We start from the raw sequence: 20183 nt of genomic DNA on the forward strand, positions 1-20183 counted from the left end.
TTATAACGCCAGTCTACAGAGGTAAAAAGCTGCCATTGCGGCATAGTTTCCCAGTATGAAGACCGACGCTGTGCATTTTGTCCACTCAGTTTTTAATCGGCTAATCTCTGTAAAATCCGTTCCAGGAAGATTTGCCCTAAAACTTTATAAACATTTCCTCTTCAGCTGTAAACGGTCAACATCCCTCAGGCCGACTGGAAAATAAAAGCTAGGTCCAATAGGGAATAACTTGAGGGGTGCGCCGGGGAAAAAGTACCGACGCGAACTCGCGATCTGGAGCAACGTTCCTCCCCTTACCTATCTGTGAGCCAACTGCATCTTGTGTGGCTGTTTCGGCCATGGATTCAACCTTCATCAGTCGCGAAACCTGTTTGACACTAAGCTAATAACGCATAACAGCTGGTTTAAGAAGTTGTAGCCAAACTGGTACGTACTTGGTTCATCTGAGCCTGTACCTAATTGAGGCTTGTCTGGAATCCGGTTTCACAGAATGCGCCGCCGCTACTTAGCCGCTACCAGCTTCGGGAGCTAGCTTGTTAGCTTGAGATCGAAAGTGACAGAGAAGGAGAGTCCTGTCAAAATGCAGCGAAGGAAGAACAATGCTGTTTCATTACAGTTTCTAATAGTTCTAGCTTTCAGCAGTTACTGTGAAAGGTCATATCGGTTCTGTTAAAAAACGAACATCCAGCTAAGTGTTGCCGGTGTTACTGAAGAGTTGCAATATGAGAACAAAGCTCCATTGTAGGCTAGCTAACAAACTGTTAACACTCCCCGGTATGGTTCTGTTTCACCCGGGTTTCCTAAACATGAATCCCAGGTGTTATCTCGTATAAGACAGAATAAATTGATCTCTGACATATAAAATGTTTTGTATTTCAAAAGTGTGTGGAATTGTTAGCAGCGTTAGAAACTCAATGTCGAAACCTACATATTAAGACTTCTTAAAAACAAACACGTTACTGTTCGTTCTCTCAAATTTGGAATCAAATGTTTTTCGCCAGATCACTTGTTGTGGACTCTTACTTTGCCAACATATCAGTTCAGATTTTCTCCACTGTGAACTCAATGTTAGGAAATGGGAGGTTTTATTGCAGTCAACAGTAATTATCAAAGCAGCAGGGTAAGACGGGAGCTTTAGTGGTTTGGAGCCTGTTTTCCCGCATAGCCGTGTGCGTCATGCTGATCTAAGTCAGATCTGCATAGACTACTTGTTCTGTGCTGTCAATACAAGAAAACACTGTTTTCTCCCTATAACATTTAGATTTGTATGCATTATAAAAAATTACACTATTAACTATCGGCTTTTTAATAGGTTACATATTTGGGATCTGACGTGCTGGTCGGTGAATGCATAAAGAAAAGAAGGTGACACTTTGACAAAAAAGCGGGCATCTGGAAAAGGTAGAATATTTGAGAATCTTCTCAGTATTCTGTGTGGTTTGGTTTGCCTAACATTTATTACTTCCTTGATGCAGTTGTTGGACTGTTAGCATGATGGCTGTTGACGGCCTGTGGGACAGCACAGAGGTGGTGGAGATGGACGATGTGCCATCTCAGTTCTTTGTGGAGAAGCACTCTTGGGAGGGCCTTCGTGACATCATCCACTGTAGCAGGAAATACTCAGGTATGATCGCCAACAAGGCCCCCCATGACTTCCAGTTTGTGCAGAAGAAAGAAGAGAATGGGCCCCACTCCCACCGGTTGTACTACCTTGGTAAGTTTATTCAGAGTTAATGTAAGCATATTAACTGCTTATTATTGGCTTTGAAATTCAATTCAATTCAAAAATACTTTATTAATCCCAAAGGGAAATTAAATGTTGTTATAGCTCATATGAAGGTTTCCTCAAAGAGCCGTTGTAGATGCTGATGGCTGTGGGCAGGAAGGATCTCCTGTAGCGCTCCGTCTTACAGCAGATCTGAAGAAGCCTCTGACTGAAGACACTCTGTTGTTGTAGGACAGTCTGATGAAGAGGATGCTCAGGGTTCTTCATAATGTTCTTCATTTTATGAAGAATCCATCTTTGCACAATGATCTCCAGAGGTTCCAGAGGAGTCCCCAGAACATAGCCAGCCTTCTTTATCAGCTTGTTGAGCTTTGTCTGTTTTTTTTTTAAATTTTGCTTCCATGTTTTTCCTCATATTTGACCTTGGCTTTGTTTTTCTGTTCACAGTATCACAATATGGCATGCAAAACAACCACTGTGTTGAATTTCATATTTTGACTTCAGTAAAAAACATGCATGTGATTGTTGAGGCTTTTCTGCTGTTTCTTACAGGAATGCCATACGGAAGCAGAGAGAACTCATTACTCTACTCAGAAATCCCCAAGAAAGTCCGGAAGGAGGCCCTCTTAGTTTTGTCTTGGAAGCAGATGTTGGATCACTTCCAGGTTAATTTCCCATGGGACTGAACAGTCTCATCATTACATATTGTATAAAGTCTTAGTTTTGCATTGCATCTGATTTTCAGAGGAACTGGGCTAATACCACTCTTAAATAGAACCAGTACAGTAGTAATTAATTAGTGATTAAGTAGGTACGGTTGTTGTCTTGGAGCAGCAGAGAAATGCACAAGGTACAGAAAAATATCTTTTGAAAAACCAGGTAAAAATATACAGTACATTAATATTCTTATGAAACTTGCTTCCAAACATAAATCCAGCATGTGGTAAAATAAAAACACAAAATATCCATCAGTTAAACATGATTTTATGAAAATAGATAAACATGATAAAATAAAATAAAGATATTTTGTATCCATTACAATGTGACAGATTTTTACTTTTATTTATAAACAGTAGAAATTGATAATAAATAATACACAAAATATATCCTGACAAAGACCTTTGAAAAATATTTTTGTATGCCATTTGACTATACATGCTATATATGTATGCCCCCCCCCTCCCCCCCCACCTCAGAAACCATGTAGCTTTCCTCCTTCATATTTGAGGGCTCAGATGATAATAACATAGTTCAGTTTTTCTTTGTCGTGTCTTCATGAGGCACATATCTTCTTCCGTGCTGGGACTTCATCTCTGAAGTTTATACCACTGCTAATCATTGCTGTGGTTTCAGAAGGTGCTTTTGCATTTCTAATAGACGTTGTAGGTCATGATGGTACCTCAGATGACCATCATGTGGTCTTTCTCTTTCCTAATTTCTCGTCTTGTTTATATAATAGCAATATTAAGCAGTCATGGTCTTTGGAGGCTTAGTTAATGACAGCTGATGTTTATGTAAGAAGCAAACAATTCAGTAATGAATTAAGGAGGTAACATTTGCTTTCCTGTTGTGTCTCCTAGGCAACACCGCACCAGGGGGCTTACTCGAGAGAAGAGGAGCTGCTCAGAGAACGTAAACGTTTGGGAGCGTTTGGTATCACGTCCTACGACTACCACGATAAGACGGGCCTGTTTCTCTTTCAGGCCAGTAATAGTCTCTTCTACTGTCAAGATGGTGGCAGTAATGGCTTCATCGTGAGTACATCTTTTGTTCAGTTAATTTTCCCCTCATCTATGCGATCCTGAAACCCTGAAAGCAGACTGAATTTGAGCATGGTGGATTTTACACAAATGAACAGTGTGATGACTGCAGTGCAAAAGTATTATTTCATCTTAAGCCTTTTCACGTTATCACATACAGCCACAAACCTCAGAGTATTTATTGGGATTTTAAAAGACCAACACAAAGCAGGACACAGCTTTACATTTCTGCACTGCTTAGTGTTGAACTGTCACAGAAAATTCCAAAGAAATGTTTGGGTTTGTAACCTGTAGGGATGGGTACCGAATTCGGTACTTTTATAGGTACCGACCGAATTTCCTCGGTACTACCGAGTACCGATTCACGTTAAATCAAATGGTACCATTTTTGGTACCTAAATACATCATTGTGACACTGAAGGAGTGGAGGAGTGGGCGATTTTCCATGCCAGACATGAACACAGCATTGCACGCACAGAAACGTAATGACGTCAGTAGCCGCTGGTACCGTCAACAAAGCATGGCTGATAGAAAGCGTTTGAAAGTATGGCTCCACTTTTCAAAATGCGGTGCAGATTACGCTCGCTGCAGTATTTGTATTATTTGTTCAACATTTTTGACATTTTATTATTAAACAAATTAAAATTTATAATCACATAAACACAAAAAGGTACCGAAAACTGGTACCGTTGAGTACCAGTATCAATTCCCAGGTACCGGGCATCAGTACTGTATCAGTTCAAATGTGAAAGGTACCCATCCCTAGAAACATGACAAAGTGTAAGAAAGTTCCAGAGGTACATCTGTGTTTGTGTGTTTTTTTGATGGGAATTATTCGGACCAATTTTATAAAAATATGGGATCTTTAAATCATTTGCCTTGCCAGTCAATAAAAGCTGGTGTTTGAGTCCAAGTTATACTTCACTGGTTTGTATTTAGAACAAGCATCAAGTAGAACGGTTTGTTAATATGTATGCACAACTTATTAAGGTAGTTTTATAGTTCCTACGAGGTGAACTGTTGTAGCCTTGAAAAGCCTCTGTGCATTCTATAGCTTTAGTGAGGTTGTTTATGCAAATGTCAAGGACTTATACATCTCTACAGCAAGACCTCCTCTAGGCAAATCAGATCACAATCTTGTTTTTCTCTGCTTGAAATATAAGCCCCTTGTTCAGAGACAACCTGTAATAAAGAGGACTGTGAGAAAATGGTAACAGGAAGCTGAAGAAGCTCTGCAAGGTTGCTTTGAGGCTACAGACTGGGACGCACTGTGCCAGCCACATGGAGAGGACATCAATGCCATGACTGAGTGCGTAACCGACTATATAAACTTCTGCGTGGATAACATCATCCCCACCAGAACCGTGAGATGCTTCCCTAATAACAAACCTTGGATCACCAGTGACCTGAAGGACCTGCTTAACAAGAAAAAAAGAGCCTTCAGAGAGGGAGACAGAGAATTATTGAGGAGTATACAGAAGCAACTTAAAGTCAAGATAAGAGACAGCAAGGAGGTGTACAAACTGGAGAGCAAGCTCCAGCAAAACAATATCAGAGATGTGTGGACAGGGATGAAGAAGATCACAGGCTTCAAGCAGAAGGATGATCAGACCGATGGAGGTCTGGACAGAGCCAATGAACTGAACACATTCTTCAATAGGTTCAGTTCAGAAACAAGCTTCGCATCCTCCTCTCCTGCTCACAGCCAAACAGACATTCCACCTTCCTTTGACCCACAGGACCCACAGCTGTCCAGTAACACTTCAAATGTTTTATCTTCCACCTCAGCCCTAGACCCTTCTGCTTCTACAAGTTTGCCTTCAACCATATCAGAAGATGCTGATGCTTCCTTTGCTTCCCCTTCCACCTGTGTGTCTCAAGAAGTCAAGTGAAGAGACAACTGGAGAGACTGAAGCGGAATAAGGCTCCAGGTCCAGATCATGTCAGCCCTAGAGTCCTGAAGGCCTGTGCAGAGCAGCTCTGTGGGATTCTGCAGCACCTCTTCAACTTTAGCCTGGCCCAGAAGAAGGTTCTGGAGTTGTGGAAGACCTCCAGTCTTGTTCCGGTACCAAAGAAAACTCACCCATCAGTCCTCAATGACTATAGACCTGTTACCCTAACATCCCACATCATGAAGGTCCTAGAGAGACTCCTGTTGGTCCACCTGAGTAAGCAAACAGTAAACCATCAGGACCCCCTTCAGTTTGCTTATCACTGTGGAGTTGGAGTTGAAGATGCCATCATTCCTTTTCACTCTGTACACCTCAGACTTCCAGTACAAGACAGACTCCTGTCATCTGCAGAAATACTCGGATGATTCTGCAGTCGTGGGGTGGATCAGAGATGGACAAGAAGCTGAGAACAGGAAGGTGGTGGACTGCTTTGTGGCATGGTGTGGAAACAATCATCTCATTTTGAACGTGACTAAAACAAAGGAGATGCTTGTAGATTTTAAGAGAAACAGGAATAGGTCAAAAACTATTTCTATCATGGGAGAAGAAGTGGAGGTGGTGGAGGAGTATAAATACCTCGGTGTTCACCTGGACAACAGACTAGAGTGGAGATGCAACTGTGAAGCCATCTACAAGAAGGGACAGAGCAGACTGTACTTCTGAGGAAGCTTAGGTCCTTTGGTGTTTGCAGCAAGATGCTGCATATCTTCCATAAGTCTGTTGTGGAGAGTGTGATCTCTTCTGCCATCATCTGCTGGGGAAGCAGCATCAGAGCCAGGGACTTAAAAAAGCTCAACAAGCTGATAAAGAAGACTGGCTCTGTTCTGGGGACTCCTCTGGAACCTCTGGAGATCATTGTGCAAAGACGGATTCTTCATAAAATGAAGAACATTATGGAGAACCCTGAGCATCCTCTTCATGAGACTGTCCTACAACAACAGAGTCTTCAGTCAGAGGCTTCTTCAAATCTGCTGTAAGACGGAGCGCTACAGGAGATCCTTCCTGCCCACAGCCATCAGCATCTACAACGGCTCTTTGAGGAAACCTTCATAATGAGCTACAACAACATTTAATTTCCCTTTGGGATTAATAAAGTATTTTTGAATTGAATTTAATTGAATTTATAAGTTGCATCAGTTCTGTGTGTCTGCTGCATGGTTCTGGGGTGGGAGTCATTGGGGCTTCAGATGGGATTAACAACAGTTTGCTAACTTATTAGTTCACCATTGTGTATTAACAGTCTTAAAATGTAATCTAATGTGAACAGGCCTTTGACTAAGACTGGTTGTTTGTTCCAGCAGTCTGCCCCTGTCAAACCTGTGGAGATAAAGACCCAGTGCTCCGGCACCAGGATGGACCCCACCATCTGTCCCGGACACCCTGATTTTATAGCCTTCATTAACAACAACGACCTGTGGATAGCCAACATTAAGACAGGCGAGGAACGGAGGCTGACATACTGTCATAAAGGTTTGTGAAGTTTATGCCTAATCTGCAAGAAATTATCTTGGTTTCATTTCAAATTTCCACATTTTTTTACAATCATGGTGTTAAAAGAAAATCAGACACACTCTGTCCCATCATTTTGGTTGTAATCTTAGTTCCGACCATGGTTAACAACATTCACCTGCTATGGTCCCTGTTTATTCCCTTTTAAGGAATAAAGGTGGAAATATTTTCCACACTGTGACTACTTTTTGGGTTATGTTGGATCAAATAAATAAATTAAATCGCAATAAAAAAGGTCAGGAAATGTGAATCTACCTAATGAAGTCACATAAGACCTTCAAATTAAAAGTTGATTTTCAACATAGCTGTTAAAACTGAACACTAATGCTACCTGGATATGTACCTGTTTGTAATCCCTTTTTCTCCAGGTTTAGACAATGTCAAAGAGGACCCCAAGTCTGCAGGTGTAGCAACCTTTGTCATCCAGGAGGAGTTTGACCGTTTTACTGGTTACTGGTGGAGTTCCTCAGCAGCAGAAGGTCAGCACTGAGCTGCAAACTGTCTGTGCAGGAAGCTTTTTTATGTACTCTTCCTGATGGTTTCTTACTGTTTCTTCCTTCAGATCCAGATGGAGGTAAAACGTTGCACCTTCTATATGAGGAGGTGGATGAGACAGAAGTAGAGATTATTCACGTTCCATCTCCAGCACTGGAGGAGAGGAAAGCAGATGCGTATCGATATCCTCGCACAGGTCAGTTCTGCTTTTTCTGTGTATTTTATATATTTTTTTTACTTCATGTCATTTAACTTAATGTGCAAATGTTAAAGACTTCATCTGTCCAACATGTAGGTAGCAAAAATCCCCAGACTACACTTAAACTGGCAGAGATCAGGACAGACCATCAAGGAAAAGTAGGTCATTTTTCATCTGTTCATATTCCAGTTCCTTAGACAGACTATTTTATTTTACTAACGTGCGCGCGTTTGTCCATCTGTGTGTGTGTGTGTGTGTGTGTATGTGTGTGCAGATTGTTAGCACACAAGATAAAGAGCTGGCCGTCCCATTTAGCGTTTTGTTTCCTGGAACAGAATACATTGCCAGAGCAGGATGGACGCTAGATGGAAAATAGTAAGTGTCCTTGAATACGTTTTGGTGTGATGATTTCTTTATTATGTGTTTTCGTAAAATGTGCCAAGAGAGGAAATAAAGTGCCTATGTGTGACATCTAATGTTCCAATTTAATGTGCTTTGCATAGCTATTCATTCTTCGTGAACATTTCTTCATTTTAACTTCATGCGCTTCAATGTATTTTATTTGGGAATATAATCCAGTACATCTAAACACCGTCATTGCCATCAAAAGGCACCTAACTGGAAAACAGAGCCCACCTATTCTGTGAAGACCTCAGTAGTTTAATAGAAAACATTAGTGAACAAACAGCATCATGAAGACCAAGGAACACAGCAGACAGGTCTAGAATAAACCTGTTAGAGGCTACAGGACCTAAGATTGGGGTGAAGGTTCACCTTCTAGTAGAACATGGCCCTCTGACAGCCGGAGCATCAGCAGAATCATTAATAATCATTACATGTATATTTTACAAGTGGCCTAATCAAAGTCCAGATTAGTAGAGACACACCCCAAAAGACTTGCAGCTGTTACTGCAGAGAATGGTGGTTCTACAAGGTTTTGACTCAGAGGGGTTGAATATAAATCTTTTACTTCTCTGATTTTTGTTTGTAAAATTGTAAAAACCATGTATCATTTTTCTTTCACTTCACATTAATGAACTACTTTATGTTGTTCTATCATAATGAGTCCAGTAAAATTCCTCGAATTTGTGCATGTGTTCCGTGTTTCCTCCCAGTGGTTGGGCAGTGCTGTTGGATCGCAGCCAGAGGAAACTGCAGCTTGTTCTGCTGCCTCCAGCCCTCTTCATCCCCGTCACAGAAGACTCGGCACTGAGGCAGGAGTGTCTGGAGGCTGTGCCCAGTTGCACACAGCCATACATAATCTATGAAGAGACCACTGACGTCTGGATAAATGTAAAAACATTGTTCTGTGGTGTTCTTTAAGACAAATAAGATGAATATTTAGCAGTGTTTATTGTTTGTTTTCATCTTTAATTATGCCTGACTGCATTTTTATTTTCGCAGGTTCATGATATCTTCTATCCCTTTATTCAAAGCACAGAAGATGAGTTTACCTTCATTTGGGTAAATGAGTCTAAAACAGGCTTCAGCCACCTCTATAAAATCACATCCCTGTTACAGCCAGGCTGCTACCGCTGGACAGAGCAGTACCATCATGTAGAGGGTAAGAGAACATGGCATGTTTCTGCCTCGCTTAAAATTAATAAAGGCTGTTCCATTATGTCAAGATAGAAACATTTTTTCCAGGAAACTTTAAATGTGCAATCAAGGAGGAGGTTACACTGACCAGCGGGGAATGGGAAGTACTGGCAAGACATGGTTCAAAGGTAAGACGAGGATAAACTGTCACCCATTTGAAAGATAAGCATGTTTTACAGTGCATTAGGGAACCTTTTGTGTAGTTCCCAACGCAGCGCTGTACCTCTGTGCGGTTGACTTCCTGATTTTGACATATAATAAAATACATCCTGTCTATACCATGTTTTATAATTCTATAAATAAAACTTCAGATAAACAACAACACATGTGCACCTTCCCATAGCGGTTCATAAAATGCCATGTCCACCCACACTGTATCCACTTTAATAAAGGGGAGTAGCAACCAGACACATTAATCACTGATCAAGTATTAATCAAGTAGTGAGCTAATACAGTGCGATGGTGGAAAGACATCAGCAATGACTTGAGAAAAGCAGCTGATTCTGGCCACTTACCTAAGAAGGGCTATAAAGCCTTCATTATACACGAGAAATATTCTGCCTGGAAAACATACAATAGAGCTGACGATCCAACAGTGGGTTTTCAGGGAAAATTTCCCTCGATGTCACACTGTACAGTGCTAATCACCACAACACCAAAGTCAACTGAAACCTGACAGGCCTCAGCCTGTGGAATTACACACGTGGACAAAATTGTTGGTACCCCTCGGTTAATGAAAGAAAAACCCACAATGGTCACAGAAATAACTTGAATCTGACAAAGGTAATAATGAATAAATGTTCTATGAAAATGAACAAATGAAAGTCAGACATTGCTTTTCCAACAATTTTGTCCACAAGTGTAAGTTCATGACTGAAAGACGCTGGCTTGTTTTGTAGGGTTGCCAGGAAAACTGCTACAATAATTTCAGGGCTTTGAAATGTAAACTTACTTTTGATGAAACCATGAGTATTCTTTATTTAAAGTTATTTTGATGTAAAAACCCAAAACAGACCTGTCTGACTACAGTTTAGTGCCATGTCTACCAAAAACCAAATGGCACAAACTCCTCATACCAACTTTCAGGCACGGTGGCGGAAGGCTGATGATTCCGAATTGTTTTGGAACTTGTAGTTATCGACTTGACCATGAACTTTATTCAGTGATTGAAGTGTTATCTTCCATAATGATCCTACACGTTGCATCCAGCAGAGGGGCTGTCAGGAGGTTGTTGACTGTAGATTTTGTGATAAACACGTGTTCCAAAGCTGCAAGATATAACTAACTGAGATCAGGAGATGGTTGCTATTCTTCCTTGGAGATTTTTCAGCTGACTCCATTTTGCTTGCTTCTTTTCAGCAGATCTTTGTCGTGATAAATATTCCTGCTGCTCTCTCCCAAAGCTCGATGAAATGAAACTTTGTCTATTGTTGCTCATTTATTATGTGACTTCATTCACTTTATTATTAAACTCAAACAGACTACACAGGGGATCCTGCCTTGATTGAAACGTCTTGGAACTAAAAAAGTTTCATTCATTATTCTCACCATCATGTGGTTATAATGTTAATATTTATGTGGTTTTTCTAAATAATGTCATATTCACTTATGAGAAGGATGTCTCGGTGGCTCCAGTTGAGTGTCTCATCATTCCCTTTATAGTCTATAGTTTCCAGGTTTTTCCAGGTGCTCTAACCCTTCCCTCATTATTCTCTTGTTAGATCTGGGTGAATGAGGGAACCAAGCTGGTATATTTCCAGGGCACCAGGGACACGCCTTTGGAGCACCACCTGTATGTGGTCAGCTATGAGTCACCAGGAGACGTGGTCAGACTAACAAAGCCTGGATTCTCTCACAGCTGCTCCGTTAGTCAGGTACTCATTCATCTCCGTCTTTATCTGCATTTATCTGTCTTTGCTAATGACACTGGTCTAGCTTCTAGTCTAATTAATAGGTCCATTTATTCTACTCACTTCAGCAGATGTTTCTATTGGTTTGGTTCTTTGGCAGCAGTAGCAATGAAGCAGCAGAGTTGATGTAGCTCTGCATCAGGGTTTTTATTTTTATAGATCCATCGTTGAGATCAAGTTTGACTTCTCCTAACATGGAAAAACAAGTCAGCTGATGCAGATTTTGGTTTAATGTTAATACTGCACAAATATGTGCAATAGTTTTAACTAAAACAAAAATCCACATTTCCTGTCCAAAGTTGCTAAATGCACACTGTAGAATAAATAATTAGGAGTACAGTGAGAGGTGCAGAATCTGTTCATCATTCAGGTTTTTCCCTCTCGGTGCTTCTATTGATCACCTGCAGACTGACTACTGCTCTTATCACTGATGTCGCTGCCTCTGTCACTTCTCTCTCACCCATCAGAACTATGACTTTTTTGTGAGCCACTACAGTAACGTGAGCACGCCTCCGTGTGTTCACTTATACAAGCTGACCAGCTCAGAAGATGACCCCCTGCGAGTGGTTCCAGAGTTCTGGGCCAGCTTGATGGAGCCACCAGGTAAGTGAACAGCAGCATACCTAAGGATGTTTACCGAATTCAGTACTTTTATAGATACTGATCGAATTCCGTCGGGACTAAGTACCAATTCATGTTAAATCAAATGGTACCATGTTTCAGTACCTGAATGCATCATTGTGACACTGAGGGAGTGGAAGAGTGGGTGATTTTCCATGCTGCATATGAACACACCGTTGCACGCACAACTCGAATCAGTGCACCTTCATTGGCTGAAAAGGCCAAGAACAAGCTGCAGATCTAGCTGAGCTTTCCAACAGTCCTCAGCTTAGTGCATCCCCTCTTGTGGTGCTGGCAAAAGAGGGATCAGGGCCCGTATTCACAAAGATTCTCAGAGTCCTCTCAGAGAGCTTGCATTTAGCTTAAAAATTCTTGCCAAGGAGTCTCAGCTTAAGAGTGATTCAGTTCGCTGCTGAGAGCGACTCTGAGCGAGGAGAGAACAGAAATTCCTATCTTAGTGAGGAGGTGTGGTTGACCCTGTTGCTACGTGTGACGCTGTCTTGTAAGAGCTGTGATTGGTTGTTAAAAGAAACAAGGAAAAATAAATGCGCTCCTGATAATCAATGGAGAGAAATTAACCGCTGATGGAATGTAAACTGGTTTCAGAAATGTGTTAATCATGATGATAAAACTTAGCAAAATTAAAGTAATTGTCACACAGCATCAAAATGTTAAACGTAGCTTATTTACAGCTCATTATTTTTTTTGCTTATTATTATCTTTACTTGCCATGCTGGTCATCTCCTTTGTCTCCATCTTTCCTCCATCTTGCCTGCTTAAGACTTAGGCTCGACTAGACTCTTAGACTCACTAAAAGTCCTTCTCACTACTCTTAACATTTTCTCACGTTAGGAGCTCTCTGAAGGCCATTCAAGCCTCTTCCACTCCTTCAGAGCGAGTTTTCTCCACAGCAGTGGACACAGTCAGTGTGGAGCGGGCTCGGCTCTTGGCCGTGAACGTTGACATGTTGGTTATCTTGAAAAAGCACTGCACAAGGATCGAAGAGAAACAGTGAATGTAGCTCACAGCAAAGAAGTTTGCTTAACTTTCACTTGTAGTTTGTGATACTTCCATTTGTAAAATAGTATACCCTTAATTTATTTTTACTCCATCCTCCATTGAAAAATGTTTAGATTTTATTATTAAATGAATTAACATTTATTACCACATAAACACACACAAAAGTACCAAAAACTGGTACTGTTGAGTACCGGTATCGATTCCTAGGTCCGGACATCAGTATCATATCGGTTCAAATGTGAAAGGTACCCATCCCTAAGCATACCTAAAGCTAACAAAACCCATTCAGCAACTTTCAAGCATCTGTTGTTACAGATGATGAACAGCAACTCTATTCCCACATGCAAACCAGACATGTCTGTTAGTCTGTGAGGTTTTAAAGGTAAAAGAAATAAAGCTGTCATTAGGAATGTCCTAATCAGAATGGTTTGTCCCTGATGCCGATCCATTTTGGTTTTGAAGTGGAGGAATTGTACAACAGAAAGATTTGAATGACTTCTGATTCGGTGTTGGACTTAAAATGCAAAGAACATTTGCCATTTTTCCTTTAAACTGCTGATATTTGTTATGTTACAACAAACTGGATTTGATCCACAGTTTCAGCACGTTTACCCTGATCCTGCGTGTGTTGACATCTTTTCCAGGTTGCCCCGGAGATTACAACCCACCAGAGATTTTTGACTTTCCAGGAGAGTCAGGCTTCCAGCTGTATGGAATGGTGTACAAGCCTCACAACCTGCAGCCCGGGAGGAAACACCCAACGGTTCTGTTCGTTTATGGTGGCCCTCAGGTTGGTTGATGCAGTCTGACTGCGATCATGTCAAAGTAACAAACTAACAAAGAAAAAGGTGAAATATTTTGAGGAATGTGTGTGTTCAGGTACAGCTGGTTAACAACTCTTTCAAGGGGATGAAGTACCTCCGTCTCAACACGCTGGCATCCCTTGGCTATGCTGTGGTCGTCATTGATGGCAGAGGTTCCTGTCAGAGGGGGCTTGAATTTGAGGGTGCACTGAAAAACAAAATGGTAGCTTGAAATACTAAAAACTAAACCAAATTTAAAATGTATAAATACAGAAGTTGGATTTTAGTTGGTGAACTGAAAACAGATGCCAATAAATGACTCTACTTAACATGTGCAGGGTCAGGTGGAGATAGAGGACCAGGTGGAGGGTCTGCAGTACGTGGCTGAGAAGTTTAACTTTGTGGACCTGAGTCGTGTTGCCATTCATGGCTGGTCCTATGGTGGTTTCCTGTCTCTCATGGGCCTCATCCAGCGACCCAACATCTTCAAGGTTATTGGATCGTGTTCCTCCTTTTTGATTTTAGAACTAAAGTAGTCAGCCTCCATCTGCCGTCTCTTTTATTTAAAAAAGAAGAAAACAAGTATAACGCAGTAATACGCTGTTTCTCAATGCTAATTAAGAAAACAAAGTTTCAATATTCATACCCACTGAAATTCTTTGCATTTTTTCATGTTACAACCACAAATTTCAGTGTATTTATTGTGATTTTAGATTATAGACCAATACAATGTATTGAATATTGGAAAGTGTGTGGAAAATGATGCATCGATTCCTTATTTTCCAACAAAAATTAATCTGAAAAGTCCAATGTTATGATTTGGGTCTGGACTTTGACCAGGCAATACTAATACGTGAACATGCTTTGATCAAAACCATCTGTTTTAGCTCTGGCTGTATGTTTAGGGTCATTGTCCTGTTGGAAACTGAACCTCCACCCAGCCTCAGACCCTTTGTGGCCTCCAGCTGCTTTTCCTCTAGGATTGTCCTGTATTTATCTTCCAATCAGTTTAGACCATCTTCCCTGGCCCTGCAGAACAAAAGCTTCCCCACAGCATGATGCTGCAATCATCTTACCATTCTTCCATAAAGGCCAGACATCTGAACTGGATGACTGATGGTTGTTATGTCAAGAGATTCTTCCACCTGAGCTGTGGCTCTGCAGCTGCTCCAAAGTTACCATGGGTCCTTGACTGATTCGCTGAATTACACCTTCTTTGTCAGTTTAGATTGAAGACCATGTCTTGGTAGGTTTGCAGTTGTGTCCTCCTATCAGTGGATGGATTGAACAGAGCTACGGATTGTTTTCTAAGGTAACCCGGCTTTAAACTTCTCCCCAGTGTTCTCCCTGACCTGCCTGATGTGTTCCTTGGTCTTCATGATGGTGCTTGGACTTTATTTAGGGGTAAAGAGTAAATGGGTCTAAATACAAATACATGTAAAACATTTTTAAAACCATGTATCAATTTCTTTTCACATCATGGTTATCCTCTACTTTGTGTTGGCCTTTCACATCAAACTGCAATAAAATCAAAAAATGAAGTAAGTTGTTTGTGGTAGTAACATGAAAAAGACACAAATGTTAAAGGGGTGTACTTTTGCAAGGCACTAAGGCCCCTCTTTACAACCACAGGGTGTCAGTGTTGGACAGTAAATCGATCATTAGCTTGAATTAGAGAATTGCCTCATGGAGTTATATTGTAAACCAACCATTTTTAGAGCTGAAATTAAAGTTTGTATCTATGGATTTAGAGCTGTTTTTTCAGCTAAAGGAGCAAATTCAATGCTAGATTCCCTTCTGTCTTCCAACATTGTTTTTTGCTGCCAGTTGGCTGTGGCTGGTGCCCCGGTGACTGTATGGATGGCCTATGACACGGGCTACACGGAGCGCTACATGGATGTGCCTGAGAACAACCAGCAGGGCTATGAGGAGGGATCTGTGGCTCTGCACGTGGACAAGCTGCCAAGCGAGTCAGTACAAACATCCTCAGCTCTGAGAGCTGGCCGGACTGCCTCTGCCTGTCCTGACTTTGTTACATACATATTATACATGCCATGCATGTTCCTGACTTCAGCATGCTTCGTCTGAAATGTGATTCATGCTTAAGTTCATTTTAGAATGTATACAGCAAAGACCGTTTGAACATTTACCATTTTCTCATACTACTATTTGTATACTAGATTATCTCATAGTAAAAAGGAGCTGAAATATACCAGAAGAAACTTAGCATCTTGAACTGGTTGCAGGATTTTGAAGTTATTTTAATTCTATTTGCTAAAACTCTTGAAGTAATGCTGTTCTATGGTCTTCCATTATTAACTGGATTTTACCAGTTAATTAAAATCTCCTAAAGTGGAAATCTGTAATATTAGTTACAAACTAGGCCAATTTTAGCTTGTAACTTCGAGAAGTGTGATCTGACAGACAGCGTGTCTGAGCACTGCCCTCTAATCCTAAAGTCAGAGGAAAGTATTTGAACTATTTTCTCCATGTGTTTGAACCAGTTAGGACCCAGCATCCTCTGAATGTGAGAGTAGAACCCTGCTGTTCTGTAACACATCATAATCTACCTGTGTACTGCTTTTCCTTACAGGCCCAATCGTTTGCTGATCCTCCATGGCTTTTTAGATGAGAATGTGCACTTTTTCCACACCAATTTCCTGGTGTCACAGATAATCCGAGCTGGAAAGCCCTACCAGCTCCAGGTTGGTGTCAGGAAGCATTTGTCTGTTGATTTTGATGATTATGGCTTACAGCAAATAAAAACCCAAATTTCAGCTTTTCAGAAAATTCGAATATTACATCAGAGCAATGTTAATTCCGACAGCACATGTTAATCTAATTTTAGTCGCAATTTAGTCTTCTGTAGTGATTTTAGTTTTCGTCTAGTTTTGTCGACTCAATCTCTAAATTTACTTGACTAAAATCTGAAATCTTACCTCATTCTTTCACACCTAGGTGAAGCGCTTATCCTCAGATGGAATGACATTTAAAATGTTTTTTTGAAATACAAAAAAAGATTTTTGTTATTTGGAAACAACCTTAGATCAAATCTTATTGGCTGTTGTCCTACTTTTCCACATGATTAGAATTTCCATCTGCTTAGACTTCGTCTCTTTTCTATATTTTCCCCCGAGTTTTTGTCATTTTTCTATAGTTTTAATTAAATACCTTTTCCCCCTAACCAATACTATCACAAACATTTTGGTTTGACATTAACACTGCATGAGACAAATGAGAAAAGATGTTATTACAAAAATGTGGGCTTATTAAAAGTACACTAAGTATTTGCTCAATACTTAGTTGAGTCTCCTTTTGCATGAATTACTGCATCAATGCAGCGTGGCATGGAGGTGATCAGCCTGAGGTTCTGCTGAGGTGTAATGGAAGCCCAGGTTGCTTTGATAGCAGCATTCAGTTCATCTGCATTTTTGGTTCTGGTGTCTCTCATCTTCCTCTTGACAACACTACATAGATTCTCTATGGGCTTCAGGTAAGGCCTGTTTGTTGGCCAGTCGGCATTGGTACCTTGGCAGTGTGGGCCGGTACCAAGTACTGCTGGAACATGATTTCTCTATACAGCTTCTCAGCAGAAGGAAGCATGAAATGCTCCAAAATACCCTGGTAGGTGGCTGCGTTGACTGTGGACTTCAGAAAACCCAGTGGACCAGAACCAGTAGATGACATGACACCCCAAATCATCACTAACTGGAAACTTCACATTGGACTTCAAGCAACATGGATGCTTCATTAATCTTCCGTCAGACTCTGGGACCTTGATTTCCAAATGAAATGTAAACTTTGCTTTATAGCTGAAACAATTAATCTGATTAATTGTGATTAATCTATTATTGAAATAATCATCAACTAAATTAATAATCTGGAGTATACCTTGTTCTAATTCTGAAAAAATTAGGCACTTTTTGTTGTCTGATTATTTATCAGTTAATAGAAAAAACCGATTCATAAATAATAATTTATAAATAAATCAACAGATTTATTGATTAGAAAAATAATCATTACTTTACTTTGATGTCCAACGATGACTTTGAACCACTGTTCCACAGTCCTTTTTCTTCTTGCCCCAGTTAAGAAGTTTCTCTGGTTATTTGGTTCAGGAGGAGCTTTACACAAGGAATGTGACAGTTGTAGCCCGTGTTCTGTCTGTGGTTGCTCTAGAAGCTTTGACTCCTGCAGCAATCCCCCTAAACTCTAGAATGAGCTTTGTTTCATAAGTCTCTCAAGGCTGCATTTAGCCTTGTTGCTTTTATACTTTTTTCTGCCACGCTTTTTCCTTCCACTCAACTTTCCATTAATATCCTTGGATACAGAACTCTATGAATAATCAGCTTCTCTAACAACAACTTTTTTTAATCTTCCCCACCCCAATGACTGCTGCCTATCTGTCAAGTGAGCAGTCTTCCCCATGAATCTGCAGGCCATACCATGGCTGTAATACCATTTCTGTTTCAAAAATCCTGTTTTTCCAACTTTCTGGGAGAATTAGGGGGGGTTCTTTTGCTGTAAGCCATAATTATCCAAGTTAATTGAAATTAGCTCTTGAAATATATGACTAAGTGGAATGAATCTATAAAACACACAAGTTAACTTTGTTATTGCAACAACTAAAATACATTAGCTGTGATATTCAGATGTATCGAGAAGAATATGCATTTGTTAAAAGTTCTGTATTTCTAATGGGTGTCTGAATTTTCCCTGTCCAAATTTCATGGAACGATTAACTTTTTTTCTACAAATACAGCATTGCATTGTTTACTTTCTAAGTTTATGGATCTCCCTGATGTTTTCTGGTTGCTCTGCTTTATTATTACAGGTCTACCCCAACGAGCGGCACAGTATTCGCTGCCCTGAGTCTGGAGAGCACTATGAGATAATGCTGCTGCACTTTCTACAACAATACCTCTAAAATGAGACTGTAGGGCAGAATAAAATCTAGCTCCCCTCTTATCCAATACATTTCCCCCCATCCTTGTTATTTGTTCCCTTCTTCTGCCAATCTCTCCAGTTTGTCACCCTGTTGTCAGACACCCAGCAGCCATATTTCTGTTCTAATTTCTCTCTGCAGCCGTACTGTTTTTTTTTCTTTCTTTGTCTTGCTCTTTCTCCCTGCTATAAACCCTCCTCCTGTGCCAGTAAACTTTTAGTACAGTCTGAAAGCGGAACAAAAACAAGGACGCACGGAAAAGCATCAGCAGTTTGTTTCACACTAAGTCACGGCTCGCCCACATTTCCAAATCCAAGATGTTTTTTGCCAAATGTTAGTTCCCCTTCTCCACCTGTTTTATCCACCTGAGTCAGCAGTAGGGAGAGGGTCACACTCTACATAGACCTTGAATAATATCTATGTGTTTTTACTGACGTGAAGTCTCACACTACACATACATATGTCCCACATTCACACACACATATTTTGAGTAAGGAACATGCAGTCTGAATAATACCAGAGAAAGGAGGAGGATCAGTGCTCTTCCTGTGTCCACCTGTTTTAACTGTTGTTTAGAATAAAATATTTTTATGGATTTGTATTCTTTTTTTTGTATTGGCGGCTGATGGAAGCTACTCGTGTAACCTTTGTACCGTTGTCTCCTCACATTACTTTGCTAATAATGTCTGCTTGCCTTCTCATAATTTATATTTGCCAAAGTACCTCTTGACTCTTGATCATGCTGGTATTTCTTTTTTACTGCAATAAAGACAACAGGAGGGGGAGCAGTGGAGTCTTACAGCAGCTTTGTACCACCAAAATACAATTTGTACATGACAATGAATAAATGGGTTAATCAATCCCGTGCTCTCTGACTGATCTTCTGATTTCGCCTGTTGCAGATTGGTGAGTTTGTAGCAGTGTGGTTAGGAGAGAATTTGAGGGTTCTGTATTAGTGCTGGTCTTTACCTGATTCTAAAATGATTTAAATCTACAAAAAAACACATCCCACATTATCGTGATTGACCAAAAAAAAACACTTCAGAGTCTGTATGGAAAAACTAAGTGCACCCCATGATTTAATAGTTTTTGAACTAGGTCTGTCACATCGTCATGGAGGTATGTTGACCCACTTTTTTTTGTTTTTACATGGTTTCTGTTCAGCGAGGGTTTCGGGTGCTCGCGGCATTGATTTGAGATCTGGACTTTGACTGGGTCGTTTTCAGCATTGTGATTTTGCTGCTGCAACTGGGATAATTGTCTTGCAGATGGACCAAGCTGCAGCTTTTGGGCAGATGGTCCTACATTTACCTACAAAATATTGTGGTATACAGAAGAGTTCATTGTTGACTCAATGACTGCAATGAACAGTACCTGTGACTGCAAAGCGAACCTGCATTCTCACCCCTCCACCTCTGCTTGACTGTTTGACAGTGTTTGTGCTGATATGCAGGGTTCTGTTCTCTATCATGGGCTATATGGTGGTGCAGTTGGTGGCACTGTTGCCTTGCATCAAGAAGGTCCTGGGTCCGACTCCTGGCCGGGGGTCTTTCTGCATGGAGTTAGCATGTTCTCCCCGTGCATCCGTGGTTTCTCTCCGGGTACTCCGGCTTCCTCCCACAGTCCAAAAACATGACTGTTAGG

The 20183-nt window shown here is 40.7% G+C and overlaps 1 protein-coding gene across 2 annotated transcripts; it reads left to right on the plus strand.

Annotated features, from left to right (window-relative positions):
- Positions 1-271: 271 nt before the first annotated feature.
- On the plus strand, positions 272-19399 carry LOC124870342 (dipeptidyl peptidase 9-like). 2 transcript variants are annotated; one of them, XM_047368965.1, is made up of 21 exons: positions 272-426; positions 1313-1401; positions 1476-1714; positions 2279-2391; positions 3307-3480; positions 6737-6908; positions 7316-7426; positions 7510-7638; positions 7738-7799; positions 7916-8016; positions 8757-8934; positions 9046-9205; positions 9289-9368; positions 10962-11114; positions 11618-11753; positions 13436-13581; positions 13671-13817; positions 13933-14085; positions 15422-15564; positions 16188-16299; positions 18429-19399. In XM_047368965.1, exons 3-21 carry the CDS (start codon positions 1492-1494, stop codon positions 18519-18521), a joined length of 2586 nt encoding a protein of 861 aa, XP_047224921.1. In that variant the 5' UTR covers positions 272-426; positions 1313-1401; positions 1476-1491; the 3' UTR covers positions 18522-19399. The 2 variants fall into 2 exon arrangements, with proteins under 2 accessions (XP_047224921.1, XP_047224923.1); XM_047368967.1 differs by having other exon boundaries at positions 6740-6908.
- The last annotated feature ends 784 nt before the right edge of the window (positions 19400-20183 follow it).

This window comes from Girardinichthys multiradiatus, chromosome 6 (genome assembly GCF_021462225.1).
Source record: "Girardinichthys multiradiatus isolate DD_20200921_A chromosome 6, DD_fGirMul_XY1, whole genome shotgun sequence".
Classification (NCBI taxonomy): domain Eukaryota; kingdom Metazoa; phylum Chordata; class Actinopteri; order Cyprinodontiformes; family Goodeidae; genus Girardinichthys; species Girardinichthys multiradiatus.

What these genes read in the sequence shown, in the direction of transcription:
- LOC124870342 (XM_047368965.1), top strand. Translation starts at nt 1,492, where the DNA reads ATGATGGCTGTTGACGGCCTGTGGGACAGCACAGAGGTGGTGGAGATG. An exon ending in GTGGACAAGCTGCCAAGCGA is followed by an intron (nt 15,565 to 16,187) that starts GTCAGTACAAAC and finishes TTTTCCTTACAG; the next exon opens with GCCCAATCGTTTGCTGATCC. An exon ending in GAAAGCCCTACCAGCTCCAG is followed by an intron (nt 16,300 to 18,428) that starts GTTGGTGTCAGG and finishes TTATTATTACAG; the next exon opens with GTCTACCCCAACGAGCGGCA.